The 16,303-nt window shown below is 38.0% G+C and overlaps 1 protein-coding gene across 1 annotated transcript in view; it reads right to left on the minus strand.

Annotated features, from left to right (window-relative positions):
* The window catches only part of PIEZO2 (piezo type mechanosensitive ion channel component 2), a 457,344-nt gene that overhangs the window by 91,274 nt on the left and 349,767 nt on the right, over positions 1-16,303 (minus strand). Inside the window, exons 14-20 of the mRNA XM_045007801.1 lie at positions 15,996-16,119; positions 14,048-14,271; positions 12,993-13,141; positions 11,728-11,901; positions 8,398-8,439; positions 4,972-5,004; positions 4,403-4,626 (exon numbers count right to left, since the gene is read on the minus strand). Of these exons, the coding sequence (XP_044863736.1) occupies positions 4,403-4,626; positions 4,972-5,004; positions 8,398-8,439; positions 11,728-11,901; positions 12,993-13,141; positions 14,048-14,271; positions 15,996-16,119 (970 nt within the window). The remainder of the gene's footprint in view (positions 1-4,402; positions 4,627-4,971; positions 5,005-8,397; positions 8,440-11,727; positions 11,902-12,992; positions 13,142-14,047; positions 14,272-15,995; positions 16,120-16,303) is intronic.

Consider the following 16,303-nt stretch of genomic DNA (forward strand, 5'->3'; position numbering starts at 1 on the left):
TTGCTTTATTCTGCAGAAGAAAGGAGAGCCTTGTACTCAGGTACAAAGAACTCTGCTTTATACAAACTTTACAAACTTTTTATACACTTTTGGACAAAGACCATGCCATGTTAACACTTCATTGGTGGTTGCCAGACCCCGTGAAACCGTTATTTGGTTAGTGAAAACCAGTTTGGAGCTAGTTCCTTCTGCTTCAACGCAGAGGAGAAAAGATAGTTCAAAAGTTTAGGTTACTGTGTAGGTGAGGCTTCTGCTTCCCTTTACTGACTGCCTGCTAGTCATAAAGGGGGGCCACCAGTAACTTTTATACTTTCCCGGGGACTTTTGACTGTCTTGTCTTTTTAGCCTGTACAACCTTTGGGACAAGGATTCTCTCTTATTCTATGTTGCCACAGTGCCTTGCGAGTTGGTCTCTAGGCACTAGCATAATTCATCGATTCCAAGACCAGAAGGGACCACTGTGATCATCTTGTCAGACCACCCATATAACAAAAAAGTCACAGAGCTTCCCAAAATAATTCCCAGAGCAGATCGTTTAGTAAAACATCCAATCTTGATTTAAAAAATTATCACTGATGGAGAATCCACCACAACCCTTGGTAAATTGTTCCAGTGGTTAAGTGCCCTCACCATTAAAAAATTATGCCTTATTTCCAGTCTGAAATTTGTTTAGCTACTACTTCCAGTCATTGGATCCCATAATATCTTTCTCCTCTTGGCTGAAGAGCCCATTATTAAATATTTGTTCCTTCATGTAGATTACAGACTGTAATTAAATCACCCCTTACCCTTCTGTTTGTTAAGCTAAATAGACTGAGTTATTTGAGTCTATCACTGTAAGGCATGTTTCCTAATCTTTCAACCATTCTTATGGCTCTTCTCTGAACCTTCTCCAATTTATTAACATCCTTCTTGAACGGTAAGCACTAGAACTGGACACAGTTTTTCAGCAGCAGTTACATCAGTGCCAAAAACAGAGGTAAAATAACCTCTCTACTCTTACTTGAGATTCCACTGTTTATGCAGCCAAGGATCACGTTAATTCTTTTGGCCACACCATTACACTGGGAGCTCCCGTTTACCTGAATATCCTCTATGACCCCTAAGTCTTTTTCAGAATCACTGCTTCCCAGGATAGAGAGTCCCTCATCCTGTAAGTATGGTCAACATTCTTTGTTCCTAGATGTATACATTTTGCTGAATTAAAACTATATTGTTTGCTTGCACCCAGTTTACCAGTGATCTAGATCTGAAGCAGAGACCTGTCTTCATTAATAATACTCCCCCAATTTTGGTGTCATCTGAAAACTTTATCAGTAATAATTTTATGTTTTCTTCCAAGTCATTGTTAAAAATGTTAACTACCACAGGCCCAAGAACCAACTGATATGAGACTCCACTGAAAACATACCTGCTTGATGAAAATCCCCCATTTATCAGTTAGCCAGTTCTTAATCTATTTAATGTGTGCCATGTTAATATTATATCGTTCTAGTTTTTTTTAATCAAAATGTCATGTGGTACCAAGTCAAAAGCCATACAGAGGTCTAAGTCTATTATATCAACATTATTACCTTTATCAACCAAATTTGTAATCTCATCAAAAAAGATATCCAGTTAATTTGAAAGGATCTATTTTCCATAAACCTATGTGGATTTGCATTAGTCACATTACCCTCCTTTAATAACTGAGTCCCATATTAGCTGCTTCATTATCTTTCTAGGGATCGAAGTCAGGCTGATAGGCATATAATTATCTGGATCATCCCATTTACCTTTTTTAAAAATTGGCACAACATTAGCATTCTTCCAATCTTCTAGAACTTATTGAAAATCAGCATTAAATATCCAGCGAGCTCTTCAGCCAGCTCTTTGAAAATTCTTGGATGCAAGTTATCTGGTAATACTAGTAATAATTTAGTTTTAAATAACTGTAATAATACATTATAAGGTATCAATATATGATGTAGTACATATGTATTATAAAAACAATATAGTCTTAGGACCTGATCCTGCAAGTTGATCCATGGATGTGGACCCATATGCCTGTATCACTGAAGTCAAATGGACTGCTTCTTGGAAAAGGGTTTGCCAGACAGATCACTTAGCAGGATCAAGCATTAGTAATCTGAGACTCACTAGCTCACAATGCTATTTGATGAGAAGTAGGGTGAGACCACTTTTTTAAAATGAGAATTATTAATTCTGAAGATTGGGTTAGTAAAATATAGACGAATGAGGACCTAACATACAGTAAGAATGGTTGCAAGTTAATACTGGAGAGGGAAACATGAAGAATTGGATGTGGCTGCCTACGTTGGCCAAAGATGCAGAGGAATTTCAGGGCTCCTTAGACAATGATGTCAAGTTTTCTGATCTTTATTTTTATTTAAAAAGAAAAAGAACTGTCTATTGAGTGCATATTTTGTGTGAAATTCTGCCTTTTTGGGTGTCTGGCCACATAATGCCAGATTATTGATTTTGTTTTCTTCTTTTTTCCTTCAAAAAATATCCTTTGCAAGTATGTTTCTATATGCATATGTATGTATTAAGATGGTCTTTAATGACATGATCACTTACTATTTCTCAAAGAATAAATGTTATATTGTGCCATTTTTTTTTACCATACTGGAAAACAACACTTTGAAGGTGCCAAGTGAATGAAGCAGGGCATGCAAATTACTGTCATGAGCTATATCTGGCATACCCAGAATAATACATGGTACAAGATGCTACACATGTAAAAAAAATTAAACGGAATATTGTATTATTCGAGAAATAGCATTTAATCATGCAACAAAAACTGTATACATTACTCTGCTAAAATAATGCTGGCAATTCCAGACTCTTGAGTGCTTAACAGTGCAACATTATGATATAGCTTTTTGGTGTGCGTGTGCGCACACACGCACACACACACAATATGTGTATGTAACTTAAAAGTACCTCACATCCAGCCACAGATATTTTCTGTGCTGCTGCCAAGATCCATTCAGCGCAGCACAGAGTAGAGGCCTCCAGGGAGTCAGTTACTGCTCCCTGATTCTTGGCTCTACCCCAGTGTAGGTTAACTTTCAACAGCTGGCCAGTGTTCCCAAGGGAACTTACACCAGCTGGGGATAAGCCAGAGTGCAGCATATTCCAATCATGCTCTTGACTGCACAGAAAGAGCACAGGAGCTGGGTATGTCAGGGCTACACCCACCGTGGAGTCCCCTATGCAGATGGAATCCCCCAGGCAGGGAAATGAGTGGTTTCTGATCCCCTGGTGCTGCATGAACTGACTGTAGGCTTCTAATAAGGGTACGTCTTCACTACCCGCCATATCGGCGGGTAGCAATCGATTTCTCGGGGATCGATATATCGCGTCTCATCTAGACGCGATATATCGATCCCCGAACGCACTCCTGTCGACTCCATAACTCCACCAACCCGAACGGCGGTAGCGGAGTCGACATGGGGAGCCGCGGACATCGATCCCGCGCCGTGAGGACGGTAGGTAAATCGATATAAGATACTTCGACTTCAGCTATGTTATTCACGTAGCGGAAGTTGCGTATCTTATATCGATTTTCCCCCGTAGTGTAGACCTGCCCTTAGAACATATAAACTGGCATTTTTCTTTGAGCAGGTCTCATTGCAAGTCTCTATTTCTGTTCCAGAGGCCTACATATAATGGTAACAGTAGTTGCCCAAATTAATGTAAGGCAATTTCCAGACAATCTGATTTTCCTCTGTTCTAAACACTCTTCCCTCAGTTTCCTGTCTCTGACGTGTTATTTCTCTTGCTAATCTAAGTCATGCAGGGTTCATGTTCATAACTGTATTACAGAAATTATTTATGTCTTAGCCAAAGATATCCAGGATAACAGCCTTAACCTCACCCACCACCACACTTGAGCATTTTTATATTCATTTAGAATCAGTTAGCTATTCCTCAATCAAAATTGCAAAATGTGACACTAAAGCTGTTCATGAACAATGAAGCAGAGAACTTACTGAAATGAATAACCTTAAAAGCATACAATACAAAAGGAAAAAAAAGCATTATTTCTTCAAGAATTCACATGGAAGGAGCTTTCCATGAGCTTCGGGAATCTCCTCATCCATCACTGGCTTTGTAAAGGGCTTTCCTCTAGTAGAAGCCGGAGGTTTTTTTTTTTTTCATTTTGTAAGCATACTGTAGGTAACAGTAGCTGTTCTCATCCTAAGAGACTGGAGCATGTTGAATAATTAACAAGGACCCATCTGCTCAATTCAGACTATTTTGGCAAAGACTCTAGGCAAAATTAAAAGGAAAACACAATGTTATCTAAAGTAAGATGAGCTCGTCAAGGATGAACCACCTACAACTGAAGTTAAATAAAGTTAGCAAGGGGCAACATTACAGTCCCAAAGCCTACCGGAAGTTTCTTCTACATCAGATTCATCCTCCTCCTCTTCCTCTTCCTCCTCTTCATCCTCCTCCTCTTTCTCTTTTTCATCCTGACCTTTCTCCCCCTCCCCATCTCTCTCTGCCATTCTTTCATCACCATGCTCTTCCAGATTTTTATCCTCTTCCTTTACGTTGCTGGCAGTTAAATTCAGCATGGTTATGTCAGGCAGACTTCCATCTTGGTGCACCAGTCTGTCGGTAAATAATGAGGTGTCAGCAAATTGAGCCGTATTGGTATCAAGAACGATTTTTTCAAGCAGTATAATTTAAAAAAAATAAACAATGCATGTATAAATGCCACTGAACTGGAAATGCTAATGATTCTGGTACTTTCTGCAAACAAACACTGCAAACTGAGTCCGAACGTAGTAGTAATTATTTCTCACTCGGATGCTAGTGATTTAGTTAGTAATGAGTGGTTTTGACACCTAAACTTGACATTTTCCCCAATGGAGAAAATGGTCAGAGTTTAAGATGTAGAAGCATGAAATGACACTGTGAGAGAGCGAGCATTTCATTACTTCATGGGGGACTTACTCATTGTGGTGGTTTGGTATTTTTTTCTTGAGGCTGCTCAAAGTAATTGAAACAGAAAAAAAGGGAAATGAGAACAGGGGTTATAAAAGAAGATCAGAGATAATAAATACATCATGCTACATAACAACTGCTACAGCATTCTCCTACTCCATCCGCAGCAGCCTTCTGATGTCAAGAGCATGCAGCATGGCATTAACAGGGCACTTCTACTAAGAATCACAAAATCAGAGCAAAATGGAAAGTGTGCCATATAACTATGCTAAAACTAATTGCTAAAAGTGTACATATTCTCCCATGCTTTTCATAATGCAACTGAATTGTCACAGGTAAGCTATACAATTAATATTTTGAATACATTTTCAACTTTTTGACATGGAAAGATGCAACTGGGTAGCAAAGAAACATATTAGTTTCAAAGGTTGTTTCCCCCCCCCCCACACCCAGCTGCAGATTCATAAACAGTATAGCAAAAACTCCAAGGTCACTTCTTCAGTAGATCTGATATCATCTAATTTGGGGAAGGCCTACAGTCTCTCTCTTTTCTAAAACTTGCAGAGGTCATACCTCAAATCCTGAACCATGTCTGAATGAATCACTTAGCAAAGTCAAGAGTATAGAAAATAAGCTGAAATACACAGCATGCAAATTATGTATTTTAACATAGAAATGATAGTAATGTTAAATCTTTTGAGAATTATTACGGCATTTAAACTCTCTCTTCTCTATTATCTTTGCTTTTTTTACAAAAGAGAAGACAAAACTTATAATCACTCATCTTCTATGATATAAAAAGTTTCAGCCCATTATGAAACTCACCAATTCATTTTGCTTTTCACATGTATTTACATAATATACAAATTGGAGACTGACTGCAACCAAAACCTTAAGATCCCAACACCTCTGAACTTTGTGGACATTCAGATCAGGGTCTGGATTGGCACTGCATTGCTAGCCCATATCTCTCTAATGGATTCAAACCTGGATCCAAACTTTCCAAAGCTCTGGGAAAATCTGTATATGGATCAGAATCATGTGGCTCAGATTCCTCTCTAACATAGACTCTTCTGACATTAACATACCACTCCCCTACTTTCTTACTGACAGATCCTGCACACAACTCTAAGCATAGTGACACAGACCTCTATCATGAATAGTTTCTTTTGAATGAGACTATTCCTGTAGCACTCTGTTTGGCAGTAAAGGTATGCAAGATCAGGTCCCTAACCATTTAGCTACAGTAATAAATACAATATAATCAGGAATTTTATAAAACATCTACTGTATTTTTTTATTCAGGTAACTAATTTTAATAGGCTAAAGTATTATTTCTTTTTTTACAATATGAAGTGTTAGCATATTATTCAATTTTATTAATTTTAGACGACAATCCCTGAAACTTTTAACTAGCATATTAGAAAATTGAAAATCTAAAAATACCTATTTACTCTTTACAATGTATTTCAAAGCGTTGCTTATAAAACATGAACAGCACAGCATGAGCTGTCAATGCAATAGTTAAACAAGCAAAAGCATCTTTCAAATAATTGGGACTTGCAATTTCTTCAAGTTGCAAATTCAAGTGGCTTAAATAAGGGAAAGGTTACAGAAAACTGGCTAATTGATCCTCAAGCAGTAAATTAATTGCATGCTAATTACTGAAAGTCAGAAAAGGCACAGTGCATACTATTGCTTTAATACACAGGTCAGTCCCAAACATATATCATCTTACAAAGTTTACCTATCAAAATGATTACTAAGAAAAACACCATGGAATAGTGATTAGAATCTAATGCCCATTAATCTCATTTGACTAAATCCTTAATTTTCAGTAATCCTTAACTGCCCATTAATCTCATTTGACTAAATCCTTAACCTCAAGATATTTTATTTCAGCATTAAGCAAGAGTATGAATAGATATTAAGGGTGCTTGTTCCCAGCTGCAGCATAGATATACCCATATAGGTCCCAATTCAGCAAGGTATTTAAGCATGGCTAAACTTAGGTGCCTGAATAGTCCCCCAGACTACTAAAATCAATGGTACTACTCAGGTGCCTAAAGTTAGGTATATGCTCAAATACCTTGCTGAATCAGGGACACATTTAACTATGTTTAATATATTTATTAGAGCTGAGTGAATAATTAATAGTGAATAACGTGTTTGCCACATTTATGCCTCTTAGGCTCTTTGTGAATTTTCTGCCAACAATTTATGTTTTTTTTCAATTCACTTGTTCAGAATCATTTGCCAAATAATTTGTTAATAATGCTTGGTCTGTATAATATTCCTGAGCCATCCATTGAGAGTATTCAATATCCAAGATTCAAGCTGTTAGTTTTGAATGGGGACACAGCTCACATGGCATTTTTTCTGTTCTCTGACTGAATGGGTGTTACTGGCATAGATGCTCAAGTTTACAAGTTCAGCATTTTCTGTGGATAATGCCTAATACTTAAAATTTGCTATTTCTGTGACTATTCCTGCCAGCAAACTCATTCACTACAGCTGGGATTTTTAAAGGCACCTAGGGGATTCAGGTGCTCAAGACCCATTCTCCTTTGAGAACCGCAGCCTAAAATATTGACCAAAAGTGCACACAAAAGGGACATAAGCACAGGATAAGAACATTAATTTTTAATTTGAGCAAATATTTACAGAAAACTTGTTGAGGTATTTGCCCTGTTTTTGTGCTTACGCTCAGGAGTAACAAAAAAACAACCCCATTCTTATTCTTATCCTAATTTAAAAAAAAACCTATCCTTGAAAAATTGAAAGGAATCTTGCTTATGGAAATATTTTAAAAAGCTAATTTTATGAAGGCATGATGATAATATAAGTTTTGTGGTTTAGATGCTGTAGCACTCAACTCAGTATATGGCTTAACTGGTTTTAATGTCCTGAAATGTACAGGTGTTCTATTTTTGTCTACACTTCTATTACTCTGTATACAAGAAAGCTGACCCGAAAGCACAGACTTTCATTTTTCTACAGAAAAATACTTGTTGTGCATATTTCTTTGACTCTCATAAGCATTATCTAATGTACATCTGACGTAAGTAGGCGTGTGGATTTGGATATGTGTACATGCATACACATACAAAGAGTAGCTATACCAGCCTCCTAAACTAACTCTGTTAACTGCAGCCAATTGGAAATAGTATTGTCTACGCCTTTATTGAGCTTGAATGAAGTTTAAGAGAAGAATCTGAGTTGGGAAGAGAATTCACAATCTCTAAATCCATGTGGCAGATATGTTAACCACTATAAACCATCTGGTGGGTTTAGAAGACTAAGAATTGTCTTCTTTGCTTATTTCACAGTACTGCACAGCATGAGTGATTTTTGTTTCTAGGAACTGAAGAAATAGCAAACAAATTAAAGTACATTTTTTTAAGAAAAGGAAAGGAAACATTGAAGTATACCCACCTATTTATTATTAGATAAACACGGCCATTGACTTTAGCATGGCTACGAGGTAAGAGATGAAAGCACAAGAATGCATGTGATGGCAAAGGAGAAATGAGTTAGAGAGAGAAAAAAGGAAACTGTTAAACAGGAATGAATGTATTTTGTTACCTGTTACAGAGACAAGTATTGTCACAACGAGACTCTAAGTCTAAACACTTATTACTAATCTTGCAGTGAAAGAGTTTAATGGGTTTAACTTTGAATGTGTTCCTAAATCCCATTGACTAATGACTACCATGGGAATTAAAGTACATGTGTAAGTGTTTTCATGAACTGGGACTTAATTAGATTTTAACAATTTCTCTATGAAAATGACTAAATCTCCAGTGTTGTCCACATACTGAAAATAAAGGTTTGTCAACTGTAGTAATCAGTTGATACAACACAGATAAAATTAACAGAAGTAGAAAAAACAACCATAAATAGCAGGCACAGTAAATGTGGAGCTACATCACTAGATCTTTTAAAATGAAATGAATGAATGCCTGCATGTTGCTTTGATGGCTTTATAAAAGCTAGACCTTGTTATTGTACATAACTACTTTTAATAGGTTTTCTGTATCATAACATCTTAATTTTCTGCACAACCAGGTTTTTACTGCTGACAGCACTGCCAGACCAGTATCGGTAGCTGTGGCAAATCAAGAGGCATCTTATTCTGCTTCATGTACCATGAACAAAATTGATAGCTAAAATTCTGTTTCCAGAATCCTTACAGGTAGGGAAACAGTCCTACATCTAGATGTATGACACAAAAACAGTGTGTCAAGTAGGAGGAAAACAGCTGGATTTTCAAATGTCAGGCTTTGTTTGTGTTAATTACTGTAGTAAAAAGGAGAAAACTTATTTTGATTTGCAAATAGGAAAGGCTTGCTGTGAAAGTCACTGATGAAGAACAAATATGATATGTGACAATTATGGGTTTCAAAATACTGTAAAAAAAAGTAAATGTTGTCACTTTTAGAAAACAGTTTTAAAAAACTTTAGCTCCTAATATAACAGTTGCTCACAATCCAGTCCTACATCTAGATGTATGACACAAAAACTGTGTTGTATTAGCATGGAACGAAAGATAATGTAACAATAGATATTCTTTCCAGGGGCGGCTCCAGGCATTAGCATGCCAAGCACATGCTTGGTGCGGCAAGCCAGTGGGGGCGCTCTGCCTGTCGCAGCGAGGGCGGCAGGCAGACTGTCTTCGGCGGCTTGCCTGCGGAGGGTCCGCTGGTCCCACAGCTTCGGCGGACCTCCCACAGGCGTTCCTGCGGAGGGTCTGCTGGTCCCGCGGCTTCAGCGGGAGGTCCGCCAAAGCCGCAGGACCAGCGGACCCTCCGCAGGCAAGCCGCCGAAGGCAGCCTGCCTGCCATGCTTGGGGTGGCAAAATGTTTAGAGCTGCCCCTGATTCTTTCTTTACCACTTTAATAAAACGAAGTCCTAAAATGCTACTAAATCAACTTCTACTATCAGGGTCCTTAGACCCAGACCTAGAGCATTAGCTTAAAATGAAAATCTACACACAGTCACCTTCCTGTTTACTTTTTTTATAATATTGGTACTTTCTAACTTTGATTGTTCTGCTTTCAGTAAGACACTGGCAGCACTTAGTGTCGATTTGTACCACTGGCCCCTCACTTTGGGCAATGACATCGGTTTTCTTCATGTCAGCATTTGAAGATGGACAGTATTTTATATCCTCTGTCCCACATATGGGCAGTGGCAACAATAACAGAGGCCGCAAAGAATCAGACTCGAACTGGGTCAGGCAATTCTCTCATATTGTGCCTTTGGAACGCACATTGGAAGCTGCTGCTTTGTTACTGAACACTGTGCAAAGTGCTCAATCTACAGTAAAATGTGTGCAGTTACCATATGCTGTACTATGCCCCCCAAATACCATGTGCTGTACTATGCCCCCAAAATGGCAATCCCTCAGCCCAGGTAACACCACTGCTCAGATGCAATTATCAGACTGGGCCCAGATTCAGGTGCACAGTTGCATGGTAAAGAAAAGTTCTTTTAACTGAGTATCATGCACCTTTTGCTGTACAAGGAATTTGCAGTTCAAAAGAAGGTTCACACACACATTCTCTCAAGAGAGCCTTGCAGTTACCATGTGATTTACTACTTTGCTAACATTAAAAAAAAAAAAGAAAAGAATGAAAAAGAGAAAGATGTTTGGAAAAGCAAATAAAGGAAAGATTGTTAGGAATTTATCAACAATTTTTTACAGTCCAATTAAAATATATACTCAAGAATTCTGCACATGCATGTTAAAAAGTAGAACTTGTTCTAAATGCAATGCTGAATATGAACACAAACATACCTATATTCTACTGCATATGTAAGCTGTACATTGAGGTATAAACATATGTATACCAGATATCTGATCATGATTACCAGAGACATTCCTTTATTTCCTAAATTTCAAGCCATTACACAAATTGGGCCAAATTCTCAGCTGGCGTAAATTGGTATTGCTCCATAATTCATTTATGGCACAATGCAGACTTCACAAGTTCATGACCATAAAAGTGTCACACATCACTACATGTTATATTTAGAATGCAAATGTTTTACTTCAAACTACCCTATCAAAATACAATCTAAAGCACTTTGCTACTTCCCAAAAATAACAGTCCAATTGTAATAGGATGGCATCACAAATTTGCTTTTGTGCAGAAAAATCTGTAAGTGAATATCTGAAAGTGGAGGGGCTGAGAGAATCACAATACTCTGTTATATATTTTGATGAGCTTGCTTAATAGTCTAGTGAGCTGGCACAGTATATAGGTCAAAATTTTCAAAGGTGACTAGTGATTTAATTTTTGAGTGCCTTAATTTTTGAGGGCTGAGTTTGAGACACCTTAATAAAGGGGCCTGATTTTCACAGGGCAGATGCTCAGCACTTTCTAAAATTCAGACCTCTTGAATGTGTCTCAAGTTGGGCACTCAAATATTGGGTACTCAAAATCAACAGTCACTTCGAAAATCTTCCCTATTATTTTCAGGATTCTTAAAAAGCACATGTGGTACTTAGGCACCTAATGCCCATTGAAAATCAATGGGTATTAGGTGTCATGAGTGTCTTTTGTGCTTTGAAAATCTACCCCAAAGTCTAAACCTAAATATGTGTGTGCGCGCATGGGTGTGGGGAGAGGAGGAGGGGACGCTAATCAGGGGTCATAAAAAAGGCAAATAACATTTCCTGCAAAGTAAATTGTTAGAGAACAGTAGAAAACAGTACTATCTTATGGACAACTAGTAGCTTTGTTTACTTTGCTTGTTTACCTGTAAATAGCGCTGTCCTGTTTGCTGGTTACAGCTTTTAAGTCAGTGAGTTGGAGGAAACGGTCATGGAAGTAATGAAGGTGTAATATACACACCAATAAGAAAGAGGTTGGAATAAAGATACGTGTGAACAGCTCAGCCACAGAAAACTGTTTTAAACCAAGATCCTCTAGTCTGAAAAATAAAACAAGTCACTAAGTGTCATGTTCAAAATGTATTTTTCAACATTTCTCCCATATCACATGAGATGGATAGTCACAAAACAATACAGTAGGTAAGATTGTACTTGCTATGTATCTTTTATCTTTTCATTTTTCTGAACAAAAGGTAAGAACAATACAAATGTACAGTACCTTATCTTGCCACTTAACCCTTTAAAGGTATGAGACACACTAAATGAGCACTATTAAATAAATCACCACAGCCACAACATTTGTAGATTAATTTCTTTCTTATATCAAATGTTTTCAGTGTAGTATTTCAGAGCCAGCTTTTCCAGCTCCAAGCCAACAACTAGGTTGTTACAATATTGTAGGCGATGGAAAGCAGTAAAAGAGGTTTGTTCTGCTTCTACAAAACAGTTTACTGGGATCCTATATAAGATGGGAGCTTTCGGATATATGTGCTGTTTCAGAAGATTTTGTTTTGGGTTTTCTGTTTTTCTTTTTCATTTTTTGTTTTGTTTTTTTTGTTACAGCCTTTAAGTCTATTTTTTAAGGTCGGGTTATGCTTTTGGGAGAATGATTCGCGAAAAGCACAAAGGGTTTGCAGGACACCTCCACTAGTTCACCATGTAGTCAGAATTAGGGCTGGTCAGAAATTAGGGCTGGTAGTCAGACAGAGGTGGTCATCTAGGACAACCAAATAGCAGGGACAGCAAAATGTTCAGTGACATTTTTGTATGGGTGACAGCAGAATTGTAGGGGCAGATATTTGCTTGTCTGCATGGGGCAGCAGAACCCCCAAAACCAGTCATGGTTGGAGAAGGTTTCCTGACATTTTTTCCATTATAAGAAGGAAGAGGAGGAAGGAGGTCAAAGGGTGCAAAACATCACCATTTCTCTTGTGTCAAAATTAATGTGAGTCCAGGTTTGCAAATTGTTTACAAATATTGGTGAAAATCTCTGCTTTTTCACTATGAAAATCTGGGAGCAAAATAGGGAGTTTCACACTGACCTATGTAAAAAGTCTTTGTAACAGTATGAAAAAAAATCACTAGCCATCTTCTTGTGCACAATAAGCCCAAGTAAAATGAAAACACTCACTTTTTTTCATCTAGCCCTGTCATGTTCATCCACAAGCCAGGAAATGATTTAAATTGATATGTATAGATGAAGATAAGCACCAGCATAGTGTAAACAACTACTGACATCCAAAAATATTTTAGGATTCGCCTCCACCATTCATAGTGCACCTGAGAACCAACCATTGAAGATGGGGTAAGGCAAACAGAACCAAAGCGGAAAAATCTACCAAACTATTTAGATTGTTGTACAGGCAGAGGACTATAAAAATATAACACTTCCCCCTAAACTAACACAATTATTTTATTCTTGACATAACACAACTCTCATTGATACTTATCAGAGACATGTCCATGTATCAAAGCGAGAATCAGTCTTTGTAGTATCATAGTATTGTTCATTTTGTGGTCTACAGCTAAGCAATGGAAAAGTGGCCATCATCAGCAATCAAACATGAAGTCATGCAGTTCTAATGTAAAGATCATTAGTATTCCTAAATTCAGTTAGGGATGGTTAAATTGGTCTGGCTAAAACAACCATACTGAATCTCATTCCAAAATTCTAAACAAACCCCAACTCGATCCATTTTTAAGTTCACTTTTTAAATTTTTCCTCTCATGTTTATGTAATCTCTATTCTTCCAAGTTCCATCCAGGATTGGAAGGAAAAAAAGTCAGAAATCTCATGAAACAACCTGTTCTCATGAGTTACCCAGATCAATTCTGCAGACCCAAATGGGTTTGAGTAGTTTATTTTTAGTATTTTTTCCTAATTTATTTCTAGGGTGCCCATCACCTTAGAATCTGGGTTCTCGTTCAGCCAAGCATTCATATGTTTGGGTGCTTATCCAAACTACAACTTTTAAAACTTTGCTTCTCTCTCCCATCAGCCAATCTATTGTGGTTTAATAGAATCAAAACTCTTCAAATGGTCTAAGCTGTTGGGAACTAGTGAAAGAAAAAATACACAGTGGATTAAATTATTAAACGTTGCTCTCACTTACATTGGTGCTAAATCAAAGAGGAGGCACCAGTGCAACCAAACGAAGAATTTTGCTTAGTATTGCTCTCATTTACCTGGTACAGGGCCACACAGAAGAGGAAGAGCATCATATAGATGATTTTGTACATGACAATTCTACCCTCAAAGCTGACGAAGAAGAACATTCCTCCACAGACATAAATCCAGTACTTAATGAACATAGCCATCACCAAGTTTCCGAGGACTTTCATAATGTCCTGTTCATCCTCATCTTCTTCATCTGCCTCCTCTGTCACTTCCCCATCTTGCAATTCTTCTTCTGCAAAGACACAAATCAAGTTGCATCGCCCCCAACCTATTTTTATAGGATCTTTCCTTGTAATTGTAAATGAGGTAAAGCATAAAAGCTTTATGCAGGACATGGAAGCTTATGCAGAAATTTAGCCAGGGTACAGTTAGATGCATGTCTGAATTGACTTTATAATCTCAGCTTCTGATTGAGGGAGAAGATTCACCAGAAGGCTCCAGAGAATATTGGCCATGCATTTCCTTCTAAAACATGTTATTTTCTCCTCCACACATTGACAGTAGTGTCTCCAAGACCACACTCTTAAGCCTAGGTTCCTAGTTGGTAAATGTACTTACTTTTGCCCCCCTTTCAAAAATCTGAGGGCCAGATTATCTGGTCCACTAAGGTCTCTTTGTGCTGGGTAAGCAGCACAAAGTGTCTTTAAAACACTGGAGATAGCCAGTAGAGTATTCCCTCACATAGGTGAACTTTACGTCACCTTGTAAGCCACTAGCGTCCACCACCACCATAGGGGAAAAGACTTTTCAGGGGCATTCCGGAAGGTGGAATGGGGCAGGAGAAGGCATGCTGTGGCAGAGCTCCACGATCCTTCACTGGCATAAGGACTGTAGCTTAATTTGAATGGACTTCCACTGGCCAAAAGGTAAGGAAGCCACACCAATTCCCTGTTATCATCGCTCCCCACTTTGCCCAAGCTGAACTCAGACATAGTGGAGAACCACGGCCTGAAGGCTATGTATTGGATGATAGTCAAAGCAATATCTACTGTAATGCCTGCATTTGTAGGCAAAAAACATTGTTAAACTGGAAGGAAAAAAAACAACTTATCACTGACATAAATTCCTAAGGGAATACTATGGTTTTCACCAAAAACACAAACATTAGACAGCTTTGAAATTCAAAGCAGAGGTTCCTGTTTAAAACCAACCAACCAACAAACCTTAAAAAAAATATAGATTTGTGATACCAGGTGGGAGTTAAATGCCGCATTTCAAAAGAACGACTATCCCTCCCTCTTGCTCTACTGCAACCAAACCATGAAAAAAACAGGCAAGTTACTGCTGTCCCATTAATGGGAGCAGTAAGTAGAAAACCCGGTTCCTAGTCTTGCTATGCATGTTGGGTGTGAAGTGGGGGCCATCAAAAGGCTTCTGCACACGTAAATAATGCCAGGGCCTGGCAGTTTCAGGGGGTGACTCATGGCTCTTACCATCACATCCCAGGTCTGATTCTGATCTGATTTAAATCAGTTTAAAACAAGAATAACTACACCACACTGAAACCTATAGGCCAAATTCTGCTCTTGGTTATACAGGTGCAGCTCCCATTGAAATCACTGATGGACATTTTCCATGTAGGCCCTTCTCCTTTTATGGTTACATTTTGTGTATGGTGATGTTTTGGGGGTGGGTGGGAAGGGGGGAGCACAAGTGTGGTGGTGGAAGTGCGTCTATAGAAGGTTTTTCCTGCATTTCCCATTCAGGTTATTTATTTTGTCATAGCATTTACTGTAGTTCAACTGCAAAGAGAATTTATATATTTTGTTTGATGTTATCAAGCTCAAAGCTATTTTATTATGTCCCCTGAGAAATTTGTAGTGCATGGATTTAGCAGCATATTGTTTAGCCCTTAGTCAATAACAGATGCAACTTTCCAAAAACTTTAACAATAAGAAAAGAAGTAACCCTAACCACCTACATTGATTGAAGCAGTCAAACTTGATATACTTTTACCTTTTTCTTCATTTTCTTCATCTTCAACTTTGACCTCAGCTAAAGTAGCTTCTTTTAGCTGAAGCACTTTCCGCTCTGTTAGGTGTTGCCTAAGCAGTAGCCAGAAAGTAATCGTGAAAAGGATCTGCAAGCAAAAATCAAAACAAAAACAAGAGACAGACTAATTGTACATCCCGGATCCTGCTAATGTTAACAGATATTTTGAAATGTTTTTCATGCCTTTGTTTTCCACTATTCAGCAAAATTGGCAACAACATAATCATTGCCAAAGAATACATTTCTGGAAGCTAGGTCAACCTATTCCATTA

The sequence above is a fragment of the Mauremys mutica genome, chromosome 2 (assembly GCF_020497125.1).
Source record: "Mauremys mutica isolate MM-2020 ecotype Southern chromosome 2, ASM2049712v1, whole genome shotgun sequence".
In the NCBI taxonomy this organism is placed as follows: domain Eukaryota; kingdom Metazoa; phylum Chordata; order Testudines; family Geoemydidae; genus Mauremys; species Mauremys mutica.